Source organism: Ornithorhynchus anatinus, chromosome X5, assembly GCF_004115215.2.
Source record: "Ornithorhynchus anatinus isolate Pmale09 chromosome X5, mOrnAna1.pri.v4, whole genome shotgun sequence".
Taxonomy (NCBI): Eukaryota; Metazoa; Chordata; class Mammalia; order Monotremata; family Ornithorhynchidae; genus Ornithorhynchus; species Ornithorhynchus anatinus.
In genome coordinates, this window is record NC_041753.1 from 3308584 (window position 1) to 3324393 (window position 15810).

The 15810-nt window shown below is 67.6% G+C and overlaps 1 protein-coding gene across 1 annotated transcript; it reads right to left on the minus strand.

Moving 5' to 3' along the window:
* On the minus strand, positions 1-15679 carry COPA (COPI coat complex subunit alpha). Its single transcript, XM_029055596.1, has 33 exons — positions 15574-15679; positions 13530-13643; positions 12896-12969; positions 12607-12687; positions 12194-12270; positions 11965-12074; positions 11638-11747; positions 11289-11388; positions 11058-11193; positions 10530-10612; positions 10192-10342; positions 9718-9784; positions 8784-8859; positions 7570-7652; positions 7155-7294; positions 6950-7035; positions 6716-6854; positions 6454-6616; positions 6194-6340; positions 5176-5365; positions 4990-5085; positions 4603-4691; positions 4373-4496; positions 4082-4171; positions 3878-3987; positions 3604-3681; positions 3377-3445; positions 3058-3194; positions 2548-2734; positions 2337-2447; positions 1678-1839; positions 224-418; positions 1-140 (listed from the first exon to the last, which is right to left on the minus strand). Exons 1-33 carry the CDS (start codon positions 15611-15613, stop codon positions 81-83), a joined length of 3675 nt encoding a protein of 1224 aa, XP_028911429.1. The 5' UTR covers positions 15614-15679; the 3' UTR covers positions 1-80.
* Between the last annotated feature and the right edge of the window lie 131 nt (positions 15680-15810).

Sequence of the window (15810 nt, forward strand, 5' to 3'; positions counted from 1 at the left end):
GCCGGAGGGAGGGAGGGAGGGAGCGAGCTCGGGGACTACTTGATCCCAGGGCGGGCGGCGGAGGGGTCGGGGCCGGGGCCTCAGCGGAACTGCAGGGGGCTGATCCTCAGCCCCATCACGTCTTTGCCGATCTCCGTCACCTGGAGGGGGGAGAGGGAGGCGGTCAGCGCGGCGGGGACGGGGCGGGAGGGACCCGGACGGCCCCGGGGCCGGAAGGACTGACCGTGGTGACGCGGCAGATCTGCCCCCGGAACTCGGGGCTGTAGCAGGCGCCGCTGAGGGGGCACTTCTCCACGGGCTTGCCCCGGTAGAGGGGTCGGTAGGAGGCGGCGCAGATGTCGAAGGGGTTGTGCGCGTCGTAGCTCAGCTGGCAGGCGTCCGTCGGGTTCTTCTCGCAGGCCGACAGGATCTTGCGGGTCTGCCCGATAAAGGGCTCCGTCACCTCCCACCCTCCTACCCCGCCCTGCTGCCCTCCCCGACTCCGTACGCCGCGCTCCTCTAATGCCGACCCGCTCGCTGGACCTCCGTCTTACCCATCTCCTCGCTGACCCCCTGCCCACGTCCTGCCTCGGGCCCGGAACGCCCTCCCTCCCTCACATGATGATCGTGACGCTTAAGCGCTAACCACGGGCCAAGCACCGTACCGAGAGCTGGGGTGGATACCAGCAAATCGGGTCGGTCTCCGTCCCGAGGGGGCTCACGGTCTCGATCCCCATTTTGCAGATGGCGTAACTGAGGCCCAGTGAAGTGACTCGCCCGAGGTCACGTAGCGGACAAGTGGCGGGGCCGGGATTAGAAGCCATGACCTTCTTCAAGGAGAAGCATGGAGACCATGGAGAAGCAGCGTGGCTCAGTGGAAAGAGCACGGGCTTTGGAGTCAGGGCTCATGAGTTCGAATCCCAGCTCTGCCACTTGTCGGCTGTGTGACTGTGGGCAAGTCACTTAACTTCTCTGTGCCTCAGTTCCCTCATCTGTAAAATGGGGATTAAGACTGTGAGCCCCACGTGGGACAACCTGATTCCCCTATGTCTACCCCAGCGCTTAGAACAGTGCTCGGCACATAGTAAGCGCTTAACAAATACCAACATTATTATTATTATTATTATTATTCTTTCATTGCCATTGTTCTCGTCCGTCCGTCTCCCCCCATCAGACCGTAAGCCCGTCAAACGGCAGGGACCGTCTCTGTCTGTTGCCGACTTGTTCATTCCAAGCGCTTAGTACAGTGCTCTGCACATAGTAAGCGCTCAATAAATACTACTGAATGACTCCCAAGCCTGTGCTCTACCCACTAGGTCATGCTGCTATGGCAGACCATTACTTTCCCCAACTTCAAAGCCTTATTGAAGGCCCACCTCCTCCGAGAGGTCTTCCCTGACTAAGCCCCCCTTTCTTCTTCTCCCGCTCCCTTCTGCGTCGCCCTGACTTGCTTCCTTTTTTCATTCCCCCCCCTCCCAGCCCGGCACCATTTATGTCCCTATCGGCCATTTACTGATTTCTATTAACGTCCGTCCCCCAACTCTTGTGGGCAGGGAACGTGTCTGTCTATTGTTGCATTGTACTCTCCCAGGCACTCAGTACGGTGCTCTGCGCACGCTAAGCGCTCAACAACTACGATCGGTTGAGGGGATGGGGTGTGGGGGCGCGCCGGGGCCCCCGCCCCCGCTCCGGACCCACCTGCTGGGCCACCTCGGGCTTGGGCCCCAGCTCCAGCAGGCGGCGGGCGAAGGCGGCCGCTGTCTTGAAGTTCTTCAGCTTGAAGAAGAGGTTGAGGGCCGTGCGGAGGACCAGGACCATGTGCACGGGCTGCAGGCTGGAGTGCGTGAAGTAGGCCGCCATCTGCGGGGGCGACACGGGATGGGGGGGGAGAGAGACACGGGATGGGGTCAGCCCGCCAGCCCCCCGGCCCTCTGTGACGGAAGAATAGTAGTAGTCCTTGCTTAGCCTTTACCATGAGCCAGGCACTGCACTGAGCGCTGGGGTGGACGCAAGCAAATTAGGTCGGACCCAGTCCCTCGTCCCTCGTTTTCATCCCATTTTACAGAGGAGGTGACTGAGGCAGGGAGAAGTCAAGTGAATTGGCTAAGGTCACGCAGCAGACCGACGGCAGAGGCGGGATCAGAATCCAGGTCCTTCTGACCCCCCAGGCCCGGGCTCTAGCCACTACGTCGCGCTGCTTCCCGTTGCGGGCAAGGAACGTGTCTGCTTATTGTTGTCCCGTACCCTCCCAGGCGCTCAGTACGGTGCTCTGCACACAGTAGGCGCTCGATAAATGCAACCGAATGAATGAGTGACGGCTTCTCAGAAGAGGAGGGGGCGCCGGGCCGGGGTCTCACCTCGCAGATGCGTTTCTGCTGCTCCAGGCTGTCCTTGGGCAACCTCTTGCGCTCGAGCTCCATGCTCAGCCCCACGATGTACTCACGGCAGATGGCGATCAGCTGCTGGGCCTGGGGGGCGGGGCGGCGGGGGTCAGGGGACGCGGCCCCGAGGGGGGGCCCGGCCCCGCCGCCCCCCGGGGGGACGGGGGTGGGGTGGGCCCGGCCTCACCTCGGCGATCTCCTGCTTGCTGTCGACCACGAGGAGCGGCACGCTCAGCAGGACCGAGCGGAACCGGTCCACGGCCTCCTCGAACTTGCCGGCCGTGGTCAGCTGGTAGCACACCTGCAGCCGCTGGATCAGGTCGTTCAGCTTCAGCCCCACGGCCGGCAGGCCGCCCTTAGGCCCCGCCTCCTTCCTGCGGGGACCCGGCGGTTGGGGGGGGCGGGCTCCGGCCCCCCACCCCGCTCCCGGGACGGACGGACGGACGGACGGGAGGCGGGCCCGGGGACGACCGGGTAGGAGCGGGAAGGGAGGGTGGCCTGGCGGAGAGCGCCCAGCTCTGGGAGTCCGGAGAGCCGGGTTCAAGTCCCCGCCCCGTCCCCGGCCGTGCCACCTGGGGTAGGTCACCAAAGCTCTCTGGGCCTCGGTCTCCTCCTCTGCCAAATGGGGACGGCGACGCCCCCTCTCCCCGCGAGAAAGACCGCTTCCGACCCGCTGTGGGGCGGGGAGGGGGCTCACCAGTTGCGGTGCGGGTGGCCGTAGGCGGCGGGCAGGCAGGGCAGGGCCTGGTAGGTGCTGCGGCCGCGGGCGAAGGTCTGCAGGAACAGCTGCTTGTAGGGGCCGAACTGGGTCACCCCCACCTGGTCGTGCAGGAGCTGCGGGAGGAGGACACGCCGGCTGATGGGCGTCGGCGGGGAGAGCCGGGGGAGGGGGACCCCCGCCGGAGAGGAAGAGAGACGGTCAGGGTGTCCGGAGACGGCAGGGACGCGTCGCGACGAGTCGGGCCACCGTGTGGGGGTGGAGATCGGCGACCACCGCGGGGCTGGGGGAGACTCACCCGCATGGCTGTCTCGAAGGAGCCGGCCAGGATGTGGTCGACGGGCAGCTGCGAGTTGTTGCACCAGATCTGGGGGGACCCCGAGACCCCGCCCCGGTTCACGTCAAGGGGCTCCCCTTCCCCGCTCCCGTCTCCTCCGCCCGCCTGGCCCTCCGTCCGCCTCCCGGTCGGGGGTCTTGTCAGGAGCGGGGGGGGGGGGGGGGGGGGGGGGGGGGTCCCCCGCGTACCTGGGTGGGGCTGGTGCCCTTGGTCGGGGGCACGAAGAAGCCATCCTCGCCGCTTCCCGACGCCCCTGGGGCCACGTCCTGGGGAAGTGACAACGCGGCTACCACCCTCGCCCATCCCCGCGCCCCCTCCCCACCAGCCTCCTTGGGTGAGGGAAGGAGGAGCCCAGAAGCCCCGGGGAGGGGTGGGGTCTCGGCTCCCGAGACCCGAGGGACGATTCGGTCTACGGGTCAGGGGCGGGGTGGGGCTGGGGGTCTCAAGGCGCGCGCCGTATACCAGCTCGGGCGGGAGGTCCAGGTCCTCCTCCACGTCCCAGCCGCCTCCTTCCTCCTGGCCCCTGGCACCGGACTCGTCCCCGAAGCCCTCCGCCGTCTCCACGAAACCGTCTGGCGAGGGGCCGGAGACGTGAGGATCCGGGAGAGTCCCAGCCCGCCCCCGCGGTCCCGGCCGCTGCCGCCCCCCGCCCGGAGGGTCGCCCACCTTCGTCCAGCTGCAGCTCGGCGTCCTCTCCCCAGCCCTCGGTGCCCACCGCGTCCAGGTCCATGTCGGCGGCCAGGGCGCCGGTCTTCCCTGCGTCCGGGGTGACGCCGGCTCATCCCCTGCGGTCTCCCGCCTCCCCTCCCACACCGGCCCTCGGGGGTCGCCCAAGCCTCGGGTCCGACCCGAATCCCTCCCGTCACTACCCGCCCCTGGGCCCCAGGGAGCGGGCCGGGGGAGCCGGGGTGGGGGCCCCGGGTCTCTGCGGGGAAGGCCGCGGCCCCGGCTCCTCACCCTTGCTGGCGATGGTGCCCTCGAAGAAGCCCTTGGACACGGTCAGCAGGGGCCAGTTGGTGTCCAGCGGCATGATGGGGGCGGGCGGCTGCAGCAGCTTGGCGTTGGGGTCGATGTCCGGGATCTGAGGGAGGGGGTCGTCAGGAACAGAGGATGAGGGGGAAGGGGAGGCCTTCCCGCCCCCCAACCAGGAATCGGGGAAAAGAAGGTGGGGCCGCCCCGCGTCTCACCGCCTCCTTCTCCAGGTCGAACGTCTCCCTCAGGCTCTCGGCCTCCTCGTCCAGGCCGTGCGTGGCGGCCGTCAGATAGGCCAGGGACTCTGCGGGGGCAACGCGGGGGAGGAGGGATCGTCCGCAAGGATCCCCCCCCTCCCCAAAGCCTCCCCTTCCCCGAGTGACAGAGTGGAAGAGGTGGGTGGGGAAGGGGCGTCAACTTTCTCTGCCCTCGACTTGACCCCACCCCGGGGCCCGGTGGACGAGGGGAGCCCGGCCGCCGGGACAACCTGCCCTGAGCTGCGCCCGGGGGGAGGGCCCGGTGCCCACAGGGAGGAGGCGGGGAGTCGGGAGGGGGTGGGAGGGTGAGGGGACGGTGGGGCGGGGCAGCCCGGGAACACTCACTCTGGCCGCAGCTGCGGAGGACCCGCACGCGTTCCACCACGTCCCCCAGGTACAGGGCGTTCTGGTAGTGGCCGCTCATGTCCTTGCGGATCTCGGCTGTGCGGGGGGGGACCGGGGGTCACGGCGGCTCGGGCCCCGGTCCCCCCGGCCCCCCGCCCCTCCCCGCCGGCCGCCCCGGGGCCCCACCGATCTTCATCATCTTGCGGAGCTTGTCCAGGTTTCCGGTGAGCAGGTAGAGGAAGGAGAGCTTGTCGAAGCTCTTGGTGCGCTGGTAACACATCTCCACGATCTGGTGGTTCCCCTGCAGCAGGGCCACCTCGCCCAGCTTCTCCCAGCAGCTCTTGTCGTCCAGGGCCTTGGCCGCTTCCAGGGCGATCTGCGAGGTCCGGGGGAGCCCCCCGGGGACCGTCAGGGGAGGTCCGGACCCCAGAGGCTCCCGGGGGACCACCCGCCCCTTGTCCCCAACCCCGCCTCCGCACCGCGAGGGGAGGCCCGCGGGAGCCGTCGCCTACGTCGGCCCCGCTCGGGAGTTCAGGGGACGGATGGAGGGAACAGGGGGATGGTCAGGAGGGGAGGATGTATGGAGAAATAGGAGGAGGGAAGGAAGGACGGAAAGGAGGAGGAGGAAAGGGGGGGAAGGTAAGGAGAGAGGGAAGGAAGAAGGGATTGAGGGGAAGAGCGAGGGAGGCAAGAAGGGCACGAGAGATGGACGGAGGGAAAGATGGACGAGGGACAGGCAGACAGAAAGAGGGGAGGGCTGATGGACAGAGGGATGAGCGGACGGACAGAAGGAGGAAAGGATGGACGGACAGATGGATGGAGGGGCACGGTGGAAGGAGAGACCGGTGGATGGACGTAAGGAGGAAAGGAAGTAAGAAAGGATGGAAGGACGGATGGATGGAGGAACTGATGGAAAGAGAGAAGGATATACAGACGGAGGGAAAGGCAGACGAATGGAAGGAGGGAAGGATGGATGAACGGAGGGCCGGAAGAAGGGAAGGAAAGATGAACGGACAGATGGGTGGACAGAGAGAGGAGAAAAAGAGGGAAAGACGGATGACGGCCGAAGGAAAAAAGGAGGTTAGGATGGATGGATAGACGGAAGGAGGGAAAGATGGAGGGACGGAAGAACGGGAGGAAAAGACAAGCGTGTGTGAGCGTGTGCGCGCGTGGGGGGGCAGACGGCCGGCCCCCGCTCCCGCACCTCGATGTTGCCGCACTCGAGGGCCAGGCTGAAGCGGGTCTTCTCGTCCTTGACGAAGTGCAACGCCACCTCGGGGTAGCCCTTCTTCTGAAGGTAGGCGATGATCGACTGCCCCACCAGCTTGGCGTGGCGGACCATGTGCAGCACCTGCCGGGCGGGGGACGGGCCGGTCAGCCCCGCACCGGTCCCTTCGGACGCCCCTGCCGTCCCCCCTGCGGCCCCCCGGCCCCGCCCTCCCCCAGGGGCCCCGCCTCACGCACCTCGTCGTACTTCCGGTTGATGAGGGCCAGCTTGAACTTGAACTCGGTGGGGTCGATGGTGAGGACGCGGGGCCGGCACTCGCGGTCCAGGCAGTAGACGTTGTTGCCCTTGACCCGCGTCACGTAGATGGGCAGGTCCAGGGTGCGGATGATGCCGTGGTCCCTGGGGGCGGCCGGTGTCAGCGCCGGGAGCGCCTCCCCCGCCTCCCCTCCCACGCCGTCCCCTCCGTCCCCCCCGGCCCTGCCCCCCGGGGGGCCTCACCCGGTGGTGACGGCGTATTTGATGTGGTTGCTGGTGGTGTAGATGAAGACCCCGCTCTCGTCCCAGGCGCCGCTCTTAACGCGGATGTTCTCGTGGATGCTGCAGAGCGACTCCAGCTTCCGGTTGCAGATCATGATGGCTGTGGGCGAGGGGCGCCGGTGAGCCGCGCCGCTCCCGCCGGGGGGGTCGGGGCCAGGGGTGGGGGGTGAGGGGACCGGGACCCCCGCATCTCACCGTGCTTGGCCAGCAGGGCCACGTGGGTCATGTCGGCCGACCAGATGACGTACTTCACTTTGGCGATCTTGACCGATGCCAGGGTGCTGTGGGGGGCCGCCGAGCGGGGGGCCGTGAGCGGGGGTTGCGGGGGCGGTGGGTCTCCGCCGCGGGCCCGGGCGCCCCACCCGCCGCGTCCCCCACCGCCCCCTCCCGCGGCGGGCACCGTTTCTGCTGCACGTCGAAGAGCGTGATGGCGTCGGCGTCGCGCAAGAGCAGGTTGCCCGTGCCCGCGTAGAAGATCTCGTCGCAGTTGGGCACCTGCACCTTCTTGGTGATCTCATTCTTCAGGTTCTTGATCAGGATCTGGGCCAAGGGCATTTGGGGGGGGGGGGGGGGGGCGGTCGGGGGGTCCGCGGCCCCCAGCCCACCCCCCACCGCTCTAGAATCCCGGGGCCGGTGGGGGTGAACGGGCCGGAAGAGGACGGGAGCGTCCGTCCCACCGAGCCGGGGGGCGGGGGTCTGGCCTCCACGTAGGGGAGGGGAGCGGAAGAGATGGTTGGGGGTGGGGATGGGGACGATCCCGGGCAGAACCGCCCGTCCACCCTCCCGCCCCCCAACCGGGGGTGTCTCGCCCTCACCGAGTGCATGCGGTCCAGGACGGCGAAGCGGTTGCGGGCCACCCAGATGGCCGTCAGCCCCGAGGAGCGCTTGCCTTCCGGGGCTGTGGGGGAGACCGGGGGATGGGGGAGGGGCCGGGGGGGGGGGCGGTGAAGCTCCAGCAGGGGCACCGGGGGGCGGTGCGGGGAGGCTCCGGGCCGGCCGCGCCGCCCAGCTGCTCCCTCGCCGGTCCAGCTGTAACCCGGGGCGATGGGAGGGGGAGACGCCCCCTTCTCGCTCCTCCCCCGCTTCCCCCCCCATTCCTGACCAGGTGGGCACGAGGAGCCGGCGAGCCTGATCCCGGGGAGACAGAGCGGCCCCTTCCCCCACCGCGGGGCAGCGTGGAGACGGTGTCCCCTCCCCCTGTTCCTCCCTCCTGCCCAGTCTGCAGCTGCTCCACCGCTTTAACATGCAAATGCCACCCCGAGGGGTGAAGGGGGGAGGCTGAAATGGACGTCAGAGGGGCGGACGGGACGGGGCGGGGAGCCGCCGGCCACGGGGCAGGCTGATCACGCCCCCTCCCTCCCTCCCTCCCCACCGTCTTTTCCCTCCCCCCTTCCCGGCTGCTTGATTTTTTGCCGGGGGGAGAAGCTTCCAACGGAGCGATCCAACTCGGCGGCTCGGGGGTGGGGGCGCAGACGAAAGAGAGGGTGACCACGGGGGCCTCACAGACACCCTCTCCACCCGCCCCCCAACAGACAACCCAGAGTTGGCGGAAGGGACCCCGGCTCCCCACCCGCCTCATCCCGCTCCTGCCCGACGTGTGGTGGTTGGGGGGCGGGGGGCCGTTCCGAGGGGAGAGGGCTGGATGAGGAAGAGCGGGGTTTGGGAGGGGCTGTGGGGGGCCCAGCTGGGCCCCGGCGTTCCCACCGTCACGCACGCGGGGAGCAGCGGGAGCCGGGCGGGGCCGCGGCCCAGCGTGTGTGGGGCGGGGGGGGAGCGCGGGCAGCGCGCCCAGCCTGGCACGGCGGCGGCGGCCGTGAATCAGTGAGGCGGCAGGGGCGAGAGCCAGGGCCCCCCGCAGCGAGCGGCACCCGGTGACGCCGGGCCGGGCCCTGCCAGCGGGCGAGGGGGGAGGAGCGCTCCTGCGGCGCCCACCACGGGAGCTGGACCGCGGCCGGCCCGGGCGCGCACGCACGCACACGTGAATTTTTCACGGGGGGCTGCGGTCGCTGCCGGGGGCGGGGCGGCCTACCGTCGGGGTTCTGGGAGTCGGCGTCCTTGGGGATGGTGTACAGGTCGTAGGTGCTGTTCTCCAGATTGCTGGCTCTCTGTCGGAGGGGGCGGGGTGGGGGGATGAGAGGAGGAAGCCCCCCCCCCGCCCACCACGCACCGATCCCCGGTCTCCGACCACGGCCCAGCCCCTCATCCGCTGGGTTTTTTGATCCCTTCTGCCCGCCCGGCACTGGGGTCCCGGCTTTGGGGAGCAAGACTTGGGGGGGGGGGCCCTTCCCCAGCTCCCTGGCGGCCCAAAGTGAGACAGAAAGCACGTGGCTGATCCCTCGCCGACTCCACAGAGACCACCCCCCACCCCAGCCTCTCCTGGGGTCTGGGCCCCCGGTGGGAAAAGATGGTTGGTGGTGATCGGATTTAGAAGGACCCTCGTTGGCTGGGACCACCCTTTTCCACTCCCCCCGTCTCAGAACCCCCCACGACACCCCCCTCACACACGGGGACCTGAAGTCAAGCCAAGCTTCCCCCGCAATACTCTACCGACCCAGAGCAGAAAGGAGGGGATGGGGACCAGCCCCCACCACCCCCCACGACCCGCCACCAGACACGCAGACCCCTAATCACGTATCTACCCGCACCTTCCCAGTCTACGACTTTCTCTCTTCTCGTCATGCAGTTCTACGCCCATCTTGCCTACGAGACTGCGAGCTCCTTGAAGGCAGGGAATGTGTCTATCGACCCTATTTCGTGTGGCCTTCTCCCAGGCGCTCACTACGGCGCGCTGCACGTTACACACAGCCGACAAACCCGGCCGACAGACGGAGGGTTTACCGTGCGGGGTGGGGGGGCGGCGTTCCCGGCCGGGTCGTGTGACGTTCTGAACACCCGGACCCCCTCAGAAGAGCACACACGGGCCCCCCGCCTCCCTCTCGCCTCCACGGGCCGGCAGGGCTCACCGTGCAGAGGAGGACGGCGTTCTCGGCCGGGTTGTAGGACATGTTGAACACCGGGAACTTGGAACCGCTGTGAGGGGAGGAGGGGAGGTGGGGGGAGAGCGGGGGTACGAGGGGCATAAAGAGGGGCACCTGGATAGCGGGGCAGGGACCGCGGCACGGGGGAGAGCGAGGTGGATCCAGACCCAGGCGCCCCGAGCTCTCCCCGGCAGCGCCGTCCCCCCCGTCCCCGCCCCCGTGCCCGCGAGGGCGGGCTCACCGCCCCGCCGCCTCTCACCGGCCCCCTGCCGCCGCCGCCGCCCCCGATGCCATGAATGTTTCAGACGCGCGGCTGCGGCCCGTGGGCCGAGAGCCCGGCTCCCCGTGCCAGGCGTGGGAGGGAGCCGGCGGGGAGCCGGCCCGTTCCCCGCTCCGTCCGCCGCCGCCTCCCCCCTCCCGGCGGGACCGCCCGGGGCATGCTGGGAGTTGGCCCCCTACCTCCTCAGCTGCATGACGGCCACGTCCTTGGAGCTGTTGAAGTCCAGCTGGCGCAGGAAGCGGTCCTTGACATAATGCAGCGTGTTGCCGTGCACGGCGTAGGCCGGGCGCTCTCGCTCCAGCTTGAACACGATCATGCCGCCGTCGTGGCCTGCGGGAGGGACGGAGGGTGGGCGGGGGGCTCGCCGACCTCGTCCGGACGGGGCCCGGAGGGGAGGGGGCCGCGGCAGAGAGGTCGAGGAGGGAAAAACGGGGACGCGCACACGCCGCCCCCACCCATCCCATCTCCCACACACGACACGGTCGCGGGGAGGGAGAGGGCGAAGGGGGTTCCTCACCCGCGGCGAAGAGGTTGAGGTTGGGGTGGGCGGCCAGGACCCAGAAACGGTCATGGTCGCGGCGGAAGGTCTGGACTCCGGTCCTGGGCGGGAAGCGGAGACGCACAGTCAGAGACGCTGAGTCGGGGAGACCGACTCGGGGGGGAGCGGAGAAGCCGGCGGAGGCAGGAAAGGACCCAGAGGGGAAGGGTCGGGGGGGGGGAAAAGGTGACAGGGAACGACAGAGGCCGGGGACTGAACGGGCGAGTCAGAGACAAGGAGGAGCGTCAGGGGGACCGGAGAGAGACCCCCAAACGCGCACACACAGAGACAGAGTGGCACAGAGATTGGAGAAGAGACACAGAGAGACAGAGAGAGAGACAGGGAGGGAAGAGCGAGCTTGAAAGAGTGGTGGCTAGAAAGTGAAGTCTTCTGTTTCCAAAGGGGGTGCTCCCGCGGCATCCTCTGGGCCGGGCACCACACAGACACAACCCGACCGCCCGCCTGGGGTGCCCGGCCCGGCAGCCCCCCCCCGCCACGGCCTCGCACCGCTTGGACATGTCCCAGACGCGGATGCTCTTGTCCTCGGAGTTGCTGAGGATGAGCTCCTGGCGGGGGTGGAAGACGGCGCAGGACACGTTGTTGTAGTGGCCGCGGCACGTGTCCACCTCCCAGGCCTTCGACTCTGGAGGGGGCGGGGAGAAGGACGGGGCCGGTCAGCCCGGCGCCCTCCCTCCCCCGTGCCCCCGCGGCGTCCCCCAGCCGGGCACGGCCGCTCACCGTTCATGCGCCAGATCTTCACCTGCCGGTCGTCGGCCCCCGACACGATCAGCGGCATGGTGGGGTGGAAGGCCGCCCAGTTCACCCCACGGTCGTGGCCCTGTGGAGACGCCGCCGCTAATGGGATGGACTCCCCCGGCCTCCAGCTCCAAACCCCGCCTCCTGCCCACTCCCGCCCACCGCCAGGGCCCGCAGGGCTGGGGGAGCTTTGCTCGGAGCAGGAGGGAGGAGGTGGGGAGGACGACGAAAGGGGCCACCCGCCCAGGCCTCGACTGCTCCGGGGGTGCTCAGCCCTCTGCCGGGGCCCGACCGGGAGCTGGGGCGCGGGAGGGGGGTCCGGGCGGGTTACCTCCAGGACGTGTTTGACCACGGCGTCGGTGGTCCCGAACAGATCGACCCCGGTGATGCCGCGCACGTCCGACTCCACGGCCCCCGGAGACAGGTTCTTCTTCCTCAGGCCTGGGGCGGACCCCGGGAGGCGAGACTCAGGGGACTCCGCGGGCGGGCGGGGAGGACCGACGAGAGCCTCCCTCCCCCGCACCGGGATCCCCGCCCGCCTGCTCAGGGGACACTGGGTTCCGTCGCCGGCCGGGCAGGTGACCCCGGCCAAGTCGCTTCACCTCTCCGTCCTCGCCCCCCAGCCCCCGCCCGGCCCCGGCGGCCCCCCACGGCTCACCGGAGATATCCCAGACCCGCACGGTCTGGTCCAGGCTGGCGGACACCACCAGATCCTCGGAGGGGTGGAATTGGGCACACATGACGTAATGGTTGTGGCCCGTCAGCACGCTGGCAACGGAGGAGGGAGGGAGAGAGGAGGTGGTGAGCCGGGGTCCGCGCCCCCGCCCGAGCCCGGCCCCTCCCTGCCCCCGAAGGGACCGGAAGCTCCCCGGGGGCGGGAGCCCTACCAGACGCAGGTCCGGGACTGCCAGTTCCACACACGGATGGTCTGGTCATCGGACGCGCTCAGGATCCAGGGGTACTCCTGGAAAGGGGGGTGGGGGGTGAGCCCAAGACCGGCTTCTCAGGAGGGGGCCCCACCCACCGCCTCCCAGGATCCCTCCCGCTTCCCAGAACGCCCTCGGGCCAGAGGGTACACGCCGGGGCCATCAGAGTCAGCCTTCCGCCTCGCAGCATATGGACTCATACAGTTGAGGGGGGCAGGGAAGAGAGGCGTGCAGGAAAGGAGTCTGGACCGAGTCCCCTTCCTTGCCCCTCCCCAAAAGCCGGCAGCTCCCTCCCTCCAGAGTCCCGGGCCGGGATGGGATTTGGGGGGGGGGGATGTGTCTCCAGGAAGACCAGTGGGCGGGGGAGGGCTCACATGGTGGAAGAAGGTAGTGCGGATGTAGTCCAGGTGTCCCAGCAAGGTGAAGAGGCAGCGGCGCAGTTTGTAATTCCAGACCTACGCCACCGAGGGGAGGGGCCACGCCGTCATCGGCCAAGAGGACCCCCCACACCTCTCCCGCCGCCCCAGCCCAGACGCGGCCTTAGCCATCTCCCGGAAACTCCAAGGGGAGGTGTGGGGAACGCGGTCTTTGATCAGCTGTTGCTACACCCGGGAAGGAGGTCCAGGCATGTGCCTGTGTGGTGGGGGGGGCCGTTCTCCTCACCTTGATCTTGTAGTCATCTCCCCCAGAGACAAAGAGGGGCTGCTGCTTGTGGAAATCGATGCCTCGGACGGGTCCTGAGGAGGGAACGGCATAGGGGAGGCAGTCTGTGGTTTCCAGGGAGGATTAAGCGCTCGCTCCGTGCCGAGCATTGAGCTGAGCGCCGCGGGGCGTACGAGATGAGATTGGAACCCTTCCCCACCCTATCCAGGGGCTCTCCTCCCCATTTTAAAGAGGAGGAAACCGAGGCCCAGAGAGATCGGACGACCTGCCCGAGGTCACCCAGCGGGCCGGACCCCGGGTTTCCGGATTCGAGGCTCCGGGCGCTTTCCCCGGGTGTGAGAACCGGGCCGGCGCCGCCCGGGCCGAGGGCAGCGGCGGCCTCCGCTGGGTCCGAACGGCCACTTTGGGGGAGGGTGGAGAGCGACGGCCGCGGGAGCTCCAGCCGGCAGTGGGTCTCCCGGGGCCCTCCAGGACTACACTTCCCAGCTGCCTTCCCTTGGGGCAAGGTCCAGCTCAAGGGAGGCGAGCTCGGGCCCGCCGCCGACGCGGGCTAGGACTTCCGCGGCCCCGGCCCCGCGGGACCACGCTCCCCCCTCCGCCCCCACCCCACTCCCTGAGCACCGCACCCCCTCACCATCGTGCTCGTCGAACTTGTCGATGAGGGTGCACATGCGGTAGTCCCACAGCTGGATGACGCCATTGTGCAGACTGGTCAGGATCCACGGGCGCTTCGGGTGGAAGCTGAGCCCTGTGGAGAGGGGGGAGTGGAGAGCGGGCGGGGGGACCGTGAGCACCCGCCACCCGCCGCCTAGGCTGGCCCCCACTTCGCCCCGAAGGTGGGGAGGAGGCGATGTCAGGGGTGGGGACGGATGGAGGGGAGGAGATGATGGGGGGGATGAGGCGGATGGAGGAGGTGACAGGGTGGAGGAGGAGAGGGAGGTGTAGGTGGGAAGAATAAGGAGGGAGAATTGACGGCGGGGTGATCGATAGAGAGGGAGGGAAGGAAGGAAAGATGGATGGGGTGGAGGATTAAAAAGAAGAAAGTCACTGTTTGGCCTGTTTTGATCTAGTTCATATTTATGTGCTTATTATGTACCGGGCACTGCTACGTGGACTAAGGTAACCAGATCGGACCCAGTCAACGTCCCACATGAAGCTCACCAATCTTAATCCCCACTTTACAGATAAGAGAACTGAGGCGCAGGGAAGTATGTGATTTGCCCAAGGTCACACAGCAGACAAGGGGCAGAGCCGGGACTAGAAGGGCCTTTGGTTTCCAGACCCTTCCTCTTTCCACTAGGCCGTGCTGTCACTGTGGGTAGAAAGCCTGTCTACCCACTCTGTTATATTCTACTCTCCCAAACGTTTAGTATAGTGGTCTGCGCAGTAAATGCCCAATGAGTAGAACTGACTGCTTGAAAGGAGAATACGGGAAAAGGACAAGGACTCCCCTTCCACTCTTGAGCCCTGCTCCTGGCAAAGCTGCCACAATCAGAACGTGTGAGGCCGGGAGGGGGTGGGGAGGGTCAGGGGGACCCACCCACCCACCCAGCCCGCGATCCAGACAGCACAATGAGGCCCCACCCTCCGCCCGGTGGCCAGGGACCGGGTGGCCTTTGAGGATCGTGAGCCCGTTCGTGGCCAGGGACTGTCTCTATCTGTTGCCTAATTGTACGCTCCAAGCGCTTAGCACAAGGCTCTGCACACAGCGCTCAATAAATACTAGGATTCGGCGCTCTCACTGCCGCGGCCCGGGTCCGCTTCCCGGTCAGGGAACAATTTATTTACGAGAAGCAGTGTGGCTCAGTGGAAAGAACCCGGGCTTGGGAGTCAGAGGTCATGGGTTCTAATCCCGGCTCTGCCACCTGTCAGCTGTGTGACTTTGGGCAAGTCCCTTCACTTCTCTGGGCCTCAGTTCCCTCATCTGTAAAATGGGGATGAAGACTGTGAGCCCCGTGAGGGACAACCTGATCACCTGGCATCCCCCCAGCGCTTAGAACAGTGCTTTGCACATAGTAAGCGCTCAACAAACACCAACGCTGAGTGGCAAGATGAGTGACTTCTCCGATTCCTTGTTGGAGGTTGGAGACCTTGAGTCAAACTTTGACCTTTGACCTATGGCACCCTTGGGGCCGCTAGGCCTGCGGGAGGGAGATGGCGGGGGAGGGGGCTCCTTGTCAGATTCATTCATTCATTCAATAGTACTGATCGAGCGCTTACCGTGTGCAGAACACTGTACTAAGCGCTTGGAATGGACAAACCGGCAACGGATAGAGACGGTCCCTGCCCTTTGACGGGTTTACGGTCTAATCGGGGGAGACGGACAGGCAAGAACAATAGGGGTCGGGAGGGGCTCTGAGATTTCGGGGGTGTTGATGGACAAGCGATGGGGAGGGGTCGGGCTCCACCCCCGGAGATCGATTAGACTGTAGATCAGACCGTCAAAGGGCAGGGACCGTCTCTATCTGTTCCCCATTTGTCCATTCCAAGCTCTGCACAGAGTGAGCGCTCAATAAATACGATTGAATGCATGAATTTCGGGGGTGTCGACGGACAAGAAAATTCCAGGGGGGCGGGTGGGGAGGAAGGGGAAAGGAGGAGGAGGGGGATCAGCGCGGGGAGAGAAGATGGGGGAGGGGAGGGGAGGGGGTGTCAGGGGCCGCCCCCCGCCCTCTGACCTTTGACCCTGGCGCTCTTGGTTTCGAACTTGGTGAGCATGGCCGCTCCCCGACCCCGCTCCGGGCTCCGGCCCCCCGCCGCCGCCGCCGCCGCCGCCGCCTCCCGATGGCTCCCGATGGGTCCCGATGGGTCCCGATGGGTCCCCGGCCCTGCCCGTCCCGTCCCGGCCCCGCGCCGCCTCCACGTCAGCGCCGTCAGCGCCACCGGAAGCGCCCGCGCCGCACCCACTTCCGCCC